Source organism: Camelina sativa, chromosome 9 (genome assembly GCF_000633955.1).
Source record: "Camelina sativa cultivar DH55 chromosome 9, Cs, whole genome shotgun sequence".
Classification (NCBI taxonomy): Eukaryota; Viridiplantae; Streptophyta; class Magnoliopsida; order Brassicales; family Brassicaceae; genus Camelina; species Camelina sativa.
The window spans coordinates 28,181,230-28,197,958 of NC_025693.1; the positions used below are offsets into that span (position 1 = coordinate 28,181,230).

General features: G+C 39.4%; 3 protein-coding genes across 5 annotated transcripts; all 3 read right to left on the reverse strand.

Moving 5' to 3' along the window:
- On the reverse strand, positions 5,437 to 6,265 carry LOC104712704 (glycerophosphodiester phosphodiesterase GDPD4-like). Of its 3 annotated transcripts, none has more exons than XM_019230235.1 (3): positions 5,919 to 6,265; positions 5,732 to 5,829; positions 5,437 to 5,620 (listed from the first exon to the last, which is right to left on the reverse strand). In XM_019230235.1, exons 1-3 carry the CDS (start codon positions 6,183 to 6,185, stop codon positions 5,521 to 5,523), a joined length of 465 nt encoding a protein of 154 aa, XP_019085780.1. In that variant the 5' UTR covers positions 6,186 to 6,265; the 3' UTR covers positions 5,437 to 5,520. The 3 variants fall into 3 exon arrangements, with proteins under 3 accessions (XP_019085780.1, XP_010427964.1, XP_010427963.1); XM_010429662.2 differs by having other exon boundaries at positions 5,437 to 5,624; XM_010429661.2 differs by having other exon boundaries at positions 5,437 to 5,829.
- LOC104712705 (eukaryotic translation initiation factor 2D-like) lies at positions 6,410 to 9,533 on the reverse strand. The gene is made up of 8 exons (XM_010429663.2): positions 9,258 to 9,533; positions 8,979 to 9,090; positions 8,687 to 8,877; positions 8,511 to 8,605; positions 8,016 to 8,414; positions 7,668 to 7,776; positions 6,734 to 7,382; positions 6,410 to 6,642 (listed from the first exon to the last, which is right to left on the reverse strand). The coding sequence occupies exons 1-8, from the start codon at positions 9,390 to 9,392 to the stop codon at positions 6,521 to 6,523; spliced, it is 1,812 nt and encodes a 603-aa protein (XP_010427965.1). The 5' UTR covers positions 9,393 to 9,533; the 3' UTR covers positions 6,410 to 6,520.
- LOC104712707 (uncharacterized protein slp1-like) lies at positions 9,725 to 12,498 on the reverse strand. Its single transcript, XM_010429664.2, has 3 exons — positions 12,113 to 12,498; positions 11,628 to 11,859; positions 9,725 to 11,498 (listed from the first exon to the last, which is right to left on the reverse strand). The coding sequence occupies exons 2-3, from the start codon at positions 11,794 to 11,796 to the stop codon at positions 9,886 to 9,888; spliced, it is 1,782 nt and encodes a 593-aa protein (XP_010427966.1). The 5' UTR covers positions 11,797 to 11,859; positions 12,113 to 12,498; the 3' UTR covers positions 9,725 to 9,885.

Genomic DNA, 16,729 nt, shown 5'->3' on the forward strand with positions numbered 1-16,729 from the left:
CAATGTGGTGTGTTATCTCTGTGATAAAACAGGGCACTATGCCTTAAACTGTCCCGATAGATTACTCAAACTCCAAGAAGCACAAGTGGTGGAAGAAGATGATACTAAAGAGGCTGACGAACTAATGATGCATGAAGTTGTTTTTCTTAATTAACAAAAGGTACAACCAAACAAGTTCGAAACACAAACAGATGGTTCTAATGTTTGGTATTTAGACAACGGAGCAAGCAACCATATGTCTGGGAATCGTACTTACTTCTCTAAGATTGACGAGACGGTCACGGGAAAAGTAAGATTTGGAGATGATTCACGAATAGACATAAAAGGCAAAGGTTCAATCCTGTTTGTAAGCAAGAATGGTGACAAGAAGATACTAGCTGATGTCTACTTTATACCTGATCTGAAGAGCAATATCATAAGTCTTGGACAAGCTACTGAATTGGGTTGTGAAGTTAGGATGAGAGACAATTATCTTACCTTGTATGATCGCAGTGGAAATCAACTGGTAAGAGCTAACAGATCGAGAAATCGACTTTACAAAGTGGTCATGGAGGTTGTTGAGACTACTCGGTGTCTGCAAGTGATGGAACTAAACGATTCCACAAGGTGGCATGCACGGTTGGGTCATATTGGTCTAGAAACAATGAGAATGATGATCAAGAAGGAACTCGTTGCTGGTATACCAAATGTATCTATCGAAAAGGAAATGTGTCCTTCTTGTTTACTTGGCAAACAAACCAGACAAGTCTTCCCACAAGCCACAGCATTTCGTGCATCAAAGGTACTTGAGCTAGTACACGGTGATTTATGTGGACCCATCACACCATCTACAGCAGCAAGAAACAGGTACATCTTTGTTCTGATCGATGATCATTCACGCTATATGTGGTCGCTGTTGTTAAAGGAGAAGGGTGATGCACTTGAAAGGTTTAAAGTTTTTAAGAAGGTGGTCGAACAAGAAACAGGGACGACTATCAAGGTGTTTCGTTCGGATAGAGGTGGAGAGTTCACGTCTCAAGAGTTTCAAGAGTTCTGTGCTAAATCAGGTATTACAAGACATCTCACGGCTCCATACACCCCTCAACAGAACGGAGTGGTTGAACGTCGAAACAGAACACTACTCGAGATGACAAGAAGCATTATGAAATACATGAAGATCCCAAATTATCTCTAGGGAGAAGCAGTGAGACATGCAACTTATATCATTAATCGAGTATCAACAAGAGCTCTACATCTACAGACCCCGTATGAGATGTTCAAGGGAAGGAAACCAAATGTAGACCATCTTCGGGTCTTTGGGTGTGTGTGTTATGCGAAAGTTGAGGCACCACACCTTAAAAAACTCGATGATCGATCTCGGGTCTTGATACACCTTGGAACAGAACCGTGATCGAAAGCTTATCGGTTATTGGATCCTTCGAATCAAAAAATAGTGGTCAGTCGAGATGTTTTGTTCGATGAAAACAAAAGCTGGGTGTGGAATAACCATGGAGACGAAGCAAGTATTGAGGTTGGAACATTCAAGTGGAACATTGAGGGATCTCGAAACTATGAAACTCGCGGAGAAACAGAGGAAAACAGAGTCGAAGAAGAAACTGGTGGAGAAAGAGAAGATTCACCTAGACACGAAGAAGATGATGAAGAAGATGATTTTGCAGATGATTTCGAGCCTGCTGAAACAGAAGCTGTTCAAGAAGACAACCAACCACAACCGCTGAGTCTCGATGAGACAAAAGATGAGACCAAAGTATTTGGACGATTATGTCTTACTCGCTGGAGTCGAGAGCGAACGTCTTCTAATGGTGATAGACGGAGAACCATGGGATTTCAGTGAGGCAAAAGAATCAGAAGCTTGGAAGGGAGCATGTGATGAAGAGATTGAGTCAATTGTAAAGAACAAGACATGGGATTTGGTTGATCTTCCTCTTGGAGTAAAGCCAATAGGTTTGAAGTGGGTTTTTAAACTCAAACGGAACTCCGACGGAAGTATTAACAAATATAAGGCAAGACTCGTAGCTAAAGGCTATGTGCAGAGACATGGAGTCGATTTCGATGAGGTGTTCTCCCCTGTAGCACGCATAGAAACGGTACGACTTATCATCGCACTAGCAGCCTCCAAGGGATGGGAAATACATCATTTAGATGTGAAAACTGCATTCCTGCATGGAGAATTAAAGGAGACAGTATTTGTTAATCAACCTGAAGGATATGTGGTTAAAGGATGTGAGCAGAAGGTATGTAAGCTGAATAAAGCACTCTATGGGCTAAAACAGGCTCCAAGGACATGGAATAACAAGCTAAACACGATTCTTAAGGAATTGAACTTTGTCAAATGCTCGAAGGATCCTTCTCTATACCAGAAAGAAGAAGAGGGACATCTCCTTGTTGTGGTAGTGTATGTGGATGATCTTCTAGTGACAGGTTCAAATCTGGGCGTAATTGTCGAGTTTAAAAGGAGAATGGCCTCAAAATTTGAAATGAGCGACCTTGGTAGATTAACTTATTACCTTGGCATTGAAGTTCATCAACAAGAGGATGGGATTGCATTGAAGCAAGAAAGGTATGCAACAAAAATCCTAGAGGAAGCTGGTATAGATGAGTGCAATTCTGTTCACATGCCAATGGATTCTGGATTAAAACTGTCAAAAGCACAAAAGGAGCTAAGCATCGACGAGAAAAAGTTTAGGAGGAACATTGGCTGCCTACGATACTTGCTTCACACACGACCAGATCTCTCTTACTATGTTGGAGTGCTAAGTAGATACATGCATGAACCTAAACAATCTCATGGAGCAGCCTTGAAGCAAGTGTTAAGGTATTTGCGAGGTACCACTTCTCTTGGTCTATTCTTTACTCGGGAAAGCAAGATATGTTTGATTGGATTTAGCGACAGCAGCCATAATGTGGATGAAGACGATGGCAAAAGTACAACGTGTCACATGTTTTATCTTGGTAATAATCCTATTACTTGGTGTACACGAAAACAAGACACTGTTGTAATGTCTTCTTGTGAGGCAGAGTTTATGGCTGCTACCGAAGCTGCAAAACAAGCAATTTGGCTTCAAGACCTGCTTAGTGAAGTTACTGGATTTCCTAGTGAGAGAGTCACGATTCTAATGGATAACAAGTCTGCAATAGCTCTTACAAAGAACCCGGTGTTTCATGGGAAGCAAGCACATACATAGAAGGTACCATTTCATAAGAGAGTGTGTTAAAAATGAACAGATTGAAGTGCTACATGTTCCCGGAACGAAGCAAAAGGCAGACATACTAACAAAGGCACTTGATCGAATCAAGTTTAAAGAAATGAGAGATCTCATTGGAGTTCAAGATCTGAAGAAGAGTGACTTCAAGCTTAAGGGGGAGAATGTTGGAATAAGCTTGATTTAGCTTGGAGCTCAAGACTAGTATATTTAGGAGAAAGCTAAATATACATATTTGTATCTTAGGAGATATCTAAGATATGTTAGTATTCCTATTGTGGTTTAGGGAATATTGTCTAAAGGTTTTATATAAAGAGAGATGCAGAGATATTGCAGAACTTGAGAGATTTGAGAGAAAGAGATTGTAAGCTTTAGTTTTGAGTCAGTTTCTAAAGTAATAAAAGAGAGAGTCTTTTATATTTCACAATCTTTGTTCTAAGTTCTTGTTCAATAAGACCACATGTTTTGCTTCATAAAATGATCATAAAAGAGCAAAAATATTGAATGTGTTTCACTTTCACATACCTCTGTTTTGCTCCACCGTTCCCACATCAATTCTCAACGGCCAACGTTAAGCTCAATGCTCTCTGCTTCACACCTCTTTACCTTCGGGAGGAATCTTCAAAACTCCATCAACAGTAACACAAGTTCCCGTCGCAACCAACTTTGAGAGATGTAAACAGAAGAATCAACCATAAGTAAAAGCAAACGTACCTTTCCCTAACTCACTGGAATAAAACACTGATCCTCAAGCTTATTTGGCGATTGTTCACGGCGAGAGACTCCCTATGGGCTCTTTGGATGCGCAACAACAAAATAAAAGACGGCTGCTTTTGGAGTTTGGATATAAAGAAGCAGAGCTCCTTTACTCTGATATCTATGCTCAAGCTCCGGCACATAGCGGGCAACTTCTTAAGAGCCAAACTCGGTGATAGTCAACATATAAGCTTCTGGTTCGATCTCTGGACTCCATTTGGTCCCCTAATTGATTTCATGGGAACATCAGGACCCTATCAAACCGGAATCCCTCTTCAAGGAAACGTGGCTGCTGCAGCGTCTGATTCAGGTTGGGCCCTCAGACCAGCCAGATCACCCCAGGCAGAAACTCTTCAAGTCTACCTCACATCGGTGCTATCGCCTTCACTCTCCACATCTCCAGATACGTTCATTTGGCAAATTGGAACAGAGGAACTAGCAACATTCTCCACCTCCAAGACTTGGGACACTCTCAGGCCTCGAGCAACTTCCCCAGGCTGGACAAATCAGGTTTGGTACAAAGGAGCTATTCCTAGGCATGCTTTCCTTTTCTGGTTGATTCAACAGGACAGACTTTCCACAAGATCACGTTTACTGCGATGGGGTCTACAGATTGACCCTACTTGCTGTATATGTGGCCTTGCTTTGGAAACTCGCGACCACCTCTTCCTACGATGCCAATTCAGTGAAACGCTTTGGACAAATGTCACTCGTCGGCTCGGGTACAGACCTTTCACGTTCCACACTTGGGAAGCTTTCTCTGTTTGGTTGGATCTCAAAGACAGCACTGCTCCACGATGCCTTCGAAGGTTGACTGCACAGACCACTCTTTATGCAATCTGGTTAGAGCGAAATAACAGATATCACAACAGCCTTTCCACTGATGCTCAGACCATCTTCAAGCACCTGGATAGGCAAATTCGTGATGCCATCCTGGCAAAACAGAGGAGAAGACAATTCAAAAATCTTCTCCTCGTTTGGTTGAAATATGGCTAGGCTCACCTACTCATATCATATCTATGTCACTGATCACTCTTTCTTTGTTTTTATTTTTTTTTGAGTAAAGGATGAGGACTGTATAAAGCTTTTGTAACTTCAGCAAACTTTCGGTTTAATGAAATTCATATATTTTCAAAAAAAAAAATGTACCTTTCCCTTGCAAAAGAAACTTGATATGGATTTTGCTTCATAAACTCGTAGTTTCCCTCAGGTTAGGGTTTTAATTTTTTTTTTTATCAATTGCTGAACCTTACTTGCTACGCGCGTTTACTACCCAAGGTGTGACTTTTGAAATGAAGATTTTTTGTCTTTTTTTACTTCATTATACATTACTTTTGAAAAGAGGTTGTTAGTACAGATGAGCTAATGGCGACAATTAATAACGATAAAGAAGTAGATAGAATACCAAACTTTTCGGAGAACTAGGTATTAGGCAATGCATGATTGCGTGCATAAAAATTTTTATTATAATGTTCGTTTTGTTGATATAAACCCAACATTCATACATAATATTTCAAATTGAAATTATTACTTTTAAAATATCTTTAGTTATGATTCAACTTCATGGATAACCCATGGATAACTTCAATATTTTTTTACTTTCACTCATAGTCAGATCTCCAACTTGAACAGAAGAGTTACGAGCAATACGCTGCAGATCCCTGACTGTGCGTGTGATCGGAAGATGAATTAACAAACAACTCCGATGAGAATCCCCACACAGAAATATCGAAATAAGAGAAGAGGATACAACAAGGATCAGAGCTTGTAACCTGTTGTGGAGAGCGAATAAAACACCATCGGAGGAACGAGATACATCAACTTCGATGCAATCAACTCGAGAACGTATAGCGAGACTGTAAGCATCCATCTGCGAGAGAGAGAGTACAATACAGTGTTAGGTATGTCGATAGTAAGAGTGTGAAGAAGAAGAAGAAGAGATCGAGAGAGTATACGTACCGTGTTTGGGAAAGCGAGTGTGGAATCGCCGCCGTGAGCACAGACAAGTGGAGGATGGTGAAGCCAATCGCACTTTTGCGCCACAATCTGACGAATTCGTCGGAGCTTGAAATGTAAGAAGAGAGGAGGAACTATAGCTAAGAAGACCACAACGAATAGAAACATTCTCTTGACTTTTCTCGAATACAATGGCCTTAAGAAACGACGGCGGCGAGTTACTCCTCCGTCGAGTGGCCGTCTTCTCTGCCGCCATCCGAAGATCGCCATTAGCGGAAAAGACGAAGGTGGTTGTTTAAGGAGCTAACGACGACGTTTAATGCAATCTGAAAAAAAAAAAGAGGTTTACTAATCACGACCATCAAACTTGTCTTCTTTTGAGGATATAGATTTCTTTCTTTTTTAATGTGACATTTTGTTAGGTATAAATTATTTTCAGTTTACAAAATTTTTGTAGATTTTTCTATAAAAACTTTGATCAATAACAATAAGGATTCAAAAGAAAACACTATTATTCTCATTAATATCTTAAAGAGTCACTGAGTCAGTAATGTAGAACACATAAAATAAAATTAGGAGTTTAAAACACAGGAAAGAAAAAAATATCACTTCCTAGTCTTATCAAGAACTTCAATGAATCTCTTTGGAACTCCATAGTGTTCCACCATATATTTCGCAAGATTATCAATCACACCTCCTTGAATCAGAACCTCGTACCCTTTCTTACCTGAAAGCAACACACACAACAAAACAATCATCTCTCAAATACTACACAGATGAACAAAACAAAAAAGGATATAGATTTTAAACGTACGTACCTGGAAGTTCTCCAACTGAAGTACTGCAAGCAAACTTCTTCTGCAGTTCTGATCCAAACAAGTCTGGTTCTATCAAGAACGTCTCCATCCCTGTGACCTTGGTCACTTTTTTGTTACCTTGTCTTCGTTCTGTCATTATCTGAACCGGCTTTATAGCTCCTTTACGAACCACAGGTTCACCGCCTCCTCTCATCACTACGTGATGAGGCTGCATTCTACCTACAAACGTCGACCCAACATCCTTTTTGTGAATCTCTGACGGATATGCCGATCCCTTTTTGATAGCTCCTTTGAACAATGAATCACATAGTATCGCATCCAACACCACCGTTGACTTGTTTGTTGGCTTAACCAGATTTTCCTTCTCGATGTATCTGAACACAACATCAGTGGCTTCAGAAGCTGTGTATAGATTTCCTTTGTCTTCCCCAACTGATGCAAATATTGCACTGTTGTGTATGCTAGGTTTATAGACCTCTATGATTTCAAGCATTTTCTCTGACTGAGGTTGCGCTGTGGAGCGCTCTCCAGGAGACTCAGAGACTTCAGCTTTCTTCTTCTCTGGCTTGAAGGATTTGTAATCTGGGTGGCTGCGGTTGACTGATATCAATACAATCTCCTTCTTATGCTTGTCTTCTTTAACAGATATCTGCGCATATATTTCAAAGATTGTCAGAGAGTGTAGTCACCAATCACGACACCAAAGCAAATCTACTAGCAATTATCAGAATATCAAGGTAAAGGTAAATGTACCAACGTGTTACAGGCTTTTAAGGAGACAGCATACAACACTTGCTACTACTAGTTTCCTAAATTGATAAACGGACCTATTGGTTTTTGCAGTTCAACATCTACTAACACTCCTGTTATATCAAAACATAAAATCAAGCAAAAATAAATACCATAAGACAAGAGAAATTAGTAAGAAACTGACCATTCCAGTAGACGCTTTAGATTGCAGCCATTTTGACAGCTTTTTATGGGAAGACTTCTTAATGTCAAGTGTGCGACCAGAAGGCCTGCAAGGTAATACATGATTTGCCCTGCACCACTCACAGGAAAACATATGCAAGCCAAACTTAGAAAGGAGAAGAAAACAGACAATTCCAGGTGTTTAGCCTGTCATTTACGGAGTCAAGAGTAACACACAAACACGAACGGAGCTTCAGAGCATAATAAAACAACCCAATCAGGATTGCATATATCAGTAGGTACAACACCAACCCAATACCAGAAAATAGGTGGCTTTCCATGTAACTAAAGTTTAAAATGGTGTTCTTACCATAGAGTACTTCCTGGGATTGGTAGGTCCTTCTCCTTTAGAGTTGTATGCAATGCTTGCAAAAGGCATTGGTCAAGAAGGGCATCTACCTCCTCAGGGGAGAGAATAATCTGCTTGTCGATATTTGCTTCATTAGCAGAAACGTCATCTGTCAAGTTCAGCTCATTCATGGTCCCAACCAAATGTTCTTCAGTATCATTCTTAGCATCGGTAACAGAGGTTGAAGGCCCAATATTATTCGCATCACCAGATTCATCTTCAATTTCTGTGCTTGTCTGAGGACAAGCTGAAGAGTCTGAGATTTCTTCAACTGAACCAGAAGCAAGGTACGATGGATCCTCCATGACAACATTCTCCATAAAACCAGCATTTGGAACATAGTGCCCCTCAGCTGATTCCCTGTGAAACACACCTTCGCATGTAAGAAAATAAATCCCTTCCAAACATAACAAAAAGAAGAGAAAAAAAACAAGCTATTGCCAGGATCTCATGTACCAAAGGAAATCACGGTAATAATGAGTAATCCGTAAAGCCTTCCCACGCAAACCTGCTTTAAGAGCTTCTTCACTACTCATTGTGGTACACCCAACCTTGAGAAAAATACATAAACCATGATGTCACTCAAAATACATACTTCAGCGTCGTTAAGAGCAAAATATAAAGAGACTTACAGCAATAGGTGCGGGATTTCCAGGAACTTGGACAGCCCATATCTCTCCAGCAGAGAAAGAAGGAAAGCCTTGGGAAGGGATCCATATACCTGGGAACATCAAATCTGCACCGCCTAAAACATACCGTGAAACCTCAGCTCCTTTCAACATAAAGGAAGGTAACATTTCAGGAGCCTCCCAGAGAGCAAAAACTGCATCAGAAGAAGAAACAAAAATACAGCTAAATCAGATTGAACTATCCCACTCATATGGCCATGTGTTTGAATCAGTACAATTTCTGCAAAGTGCAAACCTGTTGGGAATATCTCAGTTCCTCTGCCATCGATATCGAAAAACATGGGACATCCACCTTCAATACTATAGACATGGACTCGATTCTGAAACTTGGAAAGAGTTATCTCGACCTAGACCGAAACAATCAATGGCATAAGTAAGCGAACAGTGTACCGCATCAAACCATAGCACAATCCAATCGAGAATCAATCAGAGATGTCACGAAACAAACAGTCCAAGTGATCTACCCAGACAACAACGATACCAAAAACTAAGGGGAAAAAAAGAGAAAACAAACTTTGGGAGGAAGGATTGCGTCGAGGAGTTCATCGGTGAGAAGGGGAAGCCTATTTCGGACGGTGCGGCGGAGTTTTTTTCGGTCAGCGCCGGAGAGACGCTGGTGAGACTTTGCCTCTACGGCCTTCTTAAACATTCTGTTCGCCTGTAGTGTGGATCGCTTTACTACCGCGTGACTCGTACCAAACCAGACCACCAGTGTTGTCGTTTCGTCTCTCTTAACTAACCCCCTACTTTATGTTTTCGGTTCTCGCTTCTCGCTTCGCTTCTAAGCCTGCCACGGTTATGTCTCTTGCATTTGTAATTTCACCAAACCGGTTCACCAAATCGGTCCAGAACTACTGTATAAGTTGATGAAACGGTTATCATTGTGATTTTAGGACGGGCATACGGTCCCCTCTTTTCAACTGTTTGTTTAGTTTGTCCGTTCTAAACGGTTATCACTCCGGTTTAGTTTGTTCTTTTGATTGAACCGGCCAAAACTCTTATAGTATTAAAAATCTTATGGACACATAAATCTACTATAGTTTTATTGGGTACTATATAAAGAGGACTTAAACTAAAACTCTACAGTAAAAACGAGGTCTAGAAAACAAAAAGAAAGACCAAAACTGAGAACTCTTCTCTCATCAAAGAGACAAAATGAACATAACGAATGTCGAGCTTATCAATAACAGTAACCAAGCCAAGCCGCCTGGCTTCTCTGCTCGACCTATCCCCTTACCGAACACCACGGCTCCAACTGCTATAACCCCAAACCCGACACAGATTGTGAACACAACCACACCTTTCTTCTCCATCCACTCCATTCTTTCCAACACATGCTCTAACCTCTCCTTCACTTTCTCTTTCTCATTCTCAGCCTTCTCTAGCTCTGCCTCCACTCTCATCCGCCACTCCTTCATCTCCATCGCCTCCTTCTTCGTATTCTCTTCCCTCTCCTTCATTCCCGCTACCTCAAGTCTCATAGTATCCACCTCCTTCTCTCTCTTGCTCGCCTCAAGGTCCATCTCTTTAAATATCTTCCCGTAACTTGAGCTCCGTTCCTCCAAGTAACTCTCAAGCACTGATAAGCTCACGTCCAGCGACCGTATCTTCTGCATTAGTATCTTCAGGACCGTGTCCCCTGGCATTCTGCTTCCTGGTTGATGTTTTATCTCTTCCACAGGATCTGGCAGCTTTTTTCTCTCAGTTGACACTTCAGCTTTCACAACTGCAACCTCTGGTGAGGTTTCTTGTTCCTTCTCCTTCTGTTTACTCCTGTTTTCGTCGCTTTCAGAGGACTTTGTCGCTTGTACTGGCTTCTTCTCTTTCTGCTCAGTGTCTCCTTCTTGTGGTTTCAGTATGTTTTTGTCTTGGATAGATATCAAATCCTCCAGCATCCGCTCCACAGCGTCCACTCCGTAGACTTCTAGTAAACTCAAGGTGCAGTAGAATTCTGAACCGTAATGGCTTAGGAAATTAAGCTTTAGATATCTCACCCATTGAGGATCCACGAGTGTAAAGTTCTGCTCATGCTTCATGTTTAAAGCCGTGAAGTTCCCTAGATGAGTCCATGTATCAGTCGGATAAACCAAGGTGCCTAGGATCTCAAACTCCTTCAGGTTGGAAGAGTAATGCTCGAAATTTGCAATCTTGATTGTGTTCACCAACGTTTCTTCTGAGAGCTCTATGACAACGAATTTGCCTTCAGTAGAACACGGGTTTCGGAGATACTTGTCTTTGTCCCGGGTTATGATGCTTGAAGGTCCTTTTGCTTCCTTGTTAGAAGCTAAGACCTTGGCACCTTTTGAAGCAGCTGCGTAGTTGTACTCTTTCCCACCAGGTTCCATCCTGTGAATCACGCCGCTGACTTGGCCTGACAAAGATTTGTCTTTAGAATTTGACGTCTTGCTCTTGAACTCATCAAGGCCAAGCGGGACTGCACGAGATAGCTGATCAAGCTTTGAAGCACTCGTCTCACTATCATTGCCTTGACCTGTGGCTGTGCTATTACTAATCTGACTTGGCTTCACAAACTTACTGTCTTTATTTTCTGTAACATTTCCTGCAGTTGTGTCATCTTCTTTTGTTTGCTTCAATATGATTTCTTTGGTTGCGGCTTTACCGCCGACCGAACTCAAATCAGGAGTAGAGGGGACAGAGGCAGACGCTAGTGATGGTGCATCAACAGGCTTACCTGTCTCATTTGCCTTATCATCATGTGGTTCACCTTTTTCCACAGAAGCCACTAAAGACCTACCTGCAAATGCCCAAGAGTAAGCGTTAAATAGACTTATAGGTCTCTAAAGCTCAGCAGTTTATTAGCCATTTTCTGATAAAATTTTTTCGCAATTCAATCCAAATGAGGAACTTAACTTAAAAAGGTTACCTTTGTCACCATCAACATGACTGATCCACAAGGTAGATAAGAAGACAAGCCCCCATATGAGAAAAACAAGAGACAATGAAACTTTGTAGAAGCGATTCCTTCCATTATTATTAGAACTAGTCTCAGAAACTCTTCTTCTAACCAGAAGAGCTCTCCTTGATCTTTGCATTTCACATCCAACCAAAAGATCAGATCACCACCAAAACAAAAACTAAAAATGTACTGTTCACACCTGTTCATAATGAAAACGATGCACATCAGATTCACAACTAAAAGCAAATTGTATAACCTAAACCCAGAGAGAAACAATGAGCACAAACAACAACAGAACACTTGATTCGAAAGCTAGACAAATAAAAACAAAAACTTTTCCTTTAAGGTGAAGGCATACCCTACCCAAATAAAGAGAACGACCCAGATTATTAAAACTCGATTACCAGATCCAAAATTACGGATACGAATTGAAGAAGAAGACTAAAAATTACCTGAGAAGCGAGCGAATCGGAGATTGAAAGAAGAGGTGAAGAGTCAAAAACCCTTTTTCAACGCCGCCGTCTCCGATGAGTCTCCGATCTAAAATGAAATTCCGACGATCTACCTCGTCTCTGCATCTCACAATCCGATGAAACGCACCTCAATATCTCTGCCACTTTTTTTAATCACGGGATTGATATAGAACTCGAACACAATTACAATTTTAATTTTTAACCGTTGTGGTGTTAAAAAGAAGAGGTGAAGAGTCAAAAAAGAGACTTTCAAATAAAAATTGAAAAACCGCGGAAGAATCTGTAGAGTCGACGACAGAACTGATCCGCAATAGAGACAATGGGAAAGAGATTGGCTCTGTCTCTGTGTCTGTCTGTTGAGAAGAGTTTGGAGCAGCGCAATTTAATACTATATGATTGTACCGGTCAATTATTTTTGAATTTGGAAATTGATTTCTTTGTTTCCTTAATAATTAAATTAATTGTTTTACGTTACCTTCTAATCTAAATTACATGTATATGTGCCAGCTTAGCTGTAAAGTGATTATAGTAGTAGTTAACAAATAAAATATTCACCTTTCTTAGTTTTTTTTAAATTTAAATCTTGGGAAAATTATAAATAAAAGAGCTTTTTTCAAAAATTTGGCTATCTACACTTTTTTTTCAAAATTATCAATTGTGACGAAAATGCCCCTACTAATAGAAATAGTGAAGTTTTGAAAAATATGAACCAATAAACAAACAGAAAACCCATGTTAGTATACAACTGTTAAAAAAAAAATTTGAAAAAAAAATGTTTTGGGTGTCAAAAATCAGTTTGTAAATTGCTGATTTCTGGTCTAAATTGTTTAGAATAGACTTTCTACGATTTTTTCTCTTTCTGAAACATTTAGATTGTTCATTCTACAGTTTGTACATGTTCTAAGAAGTTTAGACGGAAAATTTGTTCTAAAAATTTCAGAACCTGAATTTTGTATGTTCTACAAAATTAAGAATATGTATTCTACGTTTTTCTTCATTCTACATCAATTCAGAATTCGTTTTCTACGTTTTACCCTATATACTAAAAGAAGTAGAAGATATATCATAGAAATTTTTAGAATTTGTAATCTGTAAACCTTAGAATACCCTAAAATAGAAAGAAAATAAATTAAATAAGGAAAGTGAATAATTTTAAATATTTTTTAAATATTCTTAATTTATGGTTAAGATTTCGTAATTATTGTTTAGATTTGTTCTAATACATTTTAGAATGCGTATTCTAAATTATTTAGAAGATAAACAAATTAAGAAAAATCGACATTATACCTTAACGTGATCGATCACCATCTCTTCCACCTTCCACAAAAGCTTTCACTTACCTGTTCATGATGCAAATCTATGTTACTTGTGGTGTATGGACACTGGATGCCAAGAAGGAGTGGAGATTTATTGATGATGAAGAAAAACGTGCTAGATTACTGACTTTGCAACCCACTACATCTCTTGAAGAGTTGAAGGTTATGGTTTCAGAAGACTATGAAATAGAGCAAAATATGTTTGATGTGGAATTCAGTTATCTACCCACAGAGGTTAAAGTTGATTGTCCTCCTGTTGTTGTGACAAATGATAGAGGTATGAAAAATTTTCTTGCATATCTGAAAAAGATAAACATGATTCGGTTGTGTGTTACTTTCAAAAGAGTAGTTGATGAAGGTGATAGGAGTAAAGTCCAGTTCGATCTGAATAAGTTCCCAGTTGATAGTAGCGATGGTTGTAATGTGGAAGTTGATGTGGGAAAATCAGTAGGTGTTATTTCAAGGAATTCACCAAAGCCGACTAATGATGTATTAGAAAAGCGTACTGATGCTAATCTTGTTGATGCTGCTGGTTTTAAGTTGGAAGATTCAATGGTAAAAAAGGGTGAATATTTCAGCAGTAAGGAAGCTTTACATGCTACTATGGAAATGTATGCAATGAAATATAACTGCGACTACAGGATTACAAAATCTGATAAGAGATGGTGGTGTATACGCTGCATTGATAGTGTTTGTAACTGGCGTCTCCGGGCTGAGTGTTTACAAGCGTCTACATATTTCAAAATCAACAAGTTTGTGGGTAACCATACATGTGCCCCTTCAAAAAAAAACTCCTTTTGTAGGACTCCATCTGCAAGAACAATTGGACATCTCATTAAGCAAAGCTATGAGGGTGTGAAGGAAGGTCCTAAACCGAATGATATAGTTAATATTATTCGTTCAAGGTACGGCTGCGAGCTAACATATCACCAAGCTTGGGAGTCTCGGGAGTATGCAGTTAACGAAGTTAGAGGAATTCCTGAGAAAAGTTATGCTAAGATTCCAACATACTTGCACATGCTACAAGAAGCGAATCCTAGTACGTTCACGAATTATGAAATTGACTTTGAGGGAAGATTTAAATATCTATTTATTTCTTTTGGTCAATCAACAAGAGGGTTCTACAAGTCAATGCGGAAAGTGATAGTAGTTGATGGTACATTTTTGAAGAATAAATACAAAGGGGTTCTCCTAGTTGCTACAGCTGTAGATGGTAACTCCAATTTGTATCCAATCGCATTTGGAATTGCTGATTCTGAGAATGATTGTTCATGGGAGTGGTTTTTTATGCAACTTAAGATGGTTATAGCTGATGAAGAAGGTTTATCATTTGTGTCAGATAGAGCTACATCGATTGCTAAATCAATTGGAAACATCTATCCATTGGCTAAACATGGTATTTGCATCCACCACTTGATTAGTAATGTGATAACATATCATAAGGGCAGAGGTGTCGCTGGTAAGGTTGCAAAAGCATCAAAAGCTTATAGAGTTGCTGAGTTTGAGAAAGAGTTTGGGCGAATTAATAATATTAGTCCTGCTATTGGAAGTTATCTAGAGGAAGCCGATGTGACAAAATGGGCTCGCTGTCATTTTCCGGGTTATAGGTATGATATTAACACCAACAATGCAGCTGAATCAATCAATGCTGCTTTGAGGACACCCAGAGAGTATCCAATAATTCCTTTGTTAGACAGCATCAGAGAAATGATGACACGCTGGTTTTATGAGAGTAGAGAGTTAAGTGCAAAGCATAAAGATCCTTTAACTGTTTAGGTGGAGAAAAAGATTTCAAGAAGAATAGTGAAAGGTAAATTCATGAACGGTTATTTGATGAGCAGATCGCAGATCCAGGTTAAAGGTAATGGAGTAGACTACATTGTTGACTTAGAAAGAAGGACTTGTTCATGTGGAAAGTTCAGCATCCAAAAACTCCCTTGTAGACATGCTATAAAAGGAGCTTTTGATATAGGCAAGGATCTATATCCTTATGCTGATGATGTGTATACCACTACTGCATGGAGATCGCAATATGAGGAAACTCTTAATCCAATAGGTGTTCCTGAAGAAGAATGGCGAGTCCGACAGCATGTTGAAGATGCAAAAGTTCAACCACCTGAAACAAGAAGACATCCAGGACGGCGAAGAAAAAGAAGATATGAATCCGCTGAAGACAAGATAAAATCATCACAAAACTCACAAGGGTCAAACAGACATAAGTGTGCGCGGTGTGGCAAAGAAGGGCATAACAGAACGACATGTGATATCGTGATATAACAATGGTTAGTGCATCAACTTAAGATTCCTGTTTTTGAATTTTTGATTTCTTTTATAATTACGGTACTCGTTATGTTTCAGGTAGCTTCTGGGTTGTGTTTCACGGCAGTTGCTTTGTGATGAATGATGGTGTTCGATGGTTTTTATTTTCGATTAATAGACTCATTTGTTTTGAAATTCGTGGGTTGTGTTTCTCGGCAGGACCTTTGTGATGAATGATGGTGTTTGATGATTTTTATTTTCGATTAGTAGACTCATTTGTTTTGAAATTCATTAATGGTGTTGATTTAAGACTAATAAAATACTCATGTGTTTTGAAATTCCTTGCTGGTGTTTTCTTTCAATCAAACTTTCACTCATGTGTTTTGAAATTCCTTGTTGGAGTTTTCTTTCAATCGAACTTTCATTAAAACCAGAGTACAAAAAACAAGACTAACAAAAAGTGTTAAGCATAACAACAAAATACAGAAAGCAAAGACATCATATCATCTTCTTATAAAGCCACGCCATTGAAACTGCCAATACGACTAGTACACAAATCCTCTGCTTGTTCGACTTCTCCATACTCTTTTTTGCAACCATTAGCTCTTGCCTGATGATCTCAATCATATGTTTCTCCATCTTTTCTTCCATCTCCTTCACCATCTCCTTTTGGAGCTCCACATTGTTTGTTACCATCTTTTTTAGATCCTCTAAGAGTTGGTTTTGTTTGCTTTCAACCATCCTAATCTCCTCTAGAACAGCATCATCAACCCAACGGAACATGTGTTTCTCCTTCTTCTCCTAAAATCATTGTTTGGATAAAAATATTTCATAAATTTCAGCTATTGTGATGAATAACGACTGATAAAAGTAAATTACCTTCACACCAACAACACATCTGTAAAATCTTCTACAGAGATTCTCTTCTGTCTTTGAGGTGTAGGTTCTAATCTCTCCACCACACCAGCATCTACACGGAACTCCAACCTGAGAACTTCTCGACGGTAACCCTGACGAACCA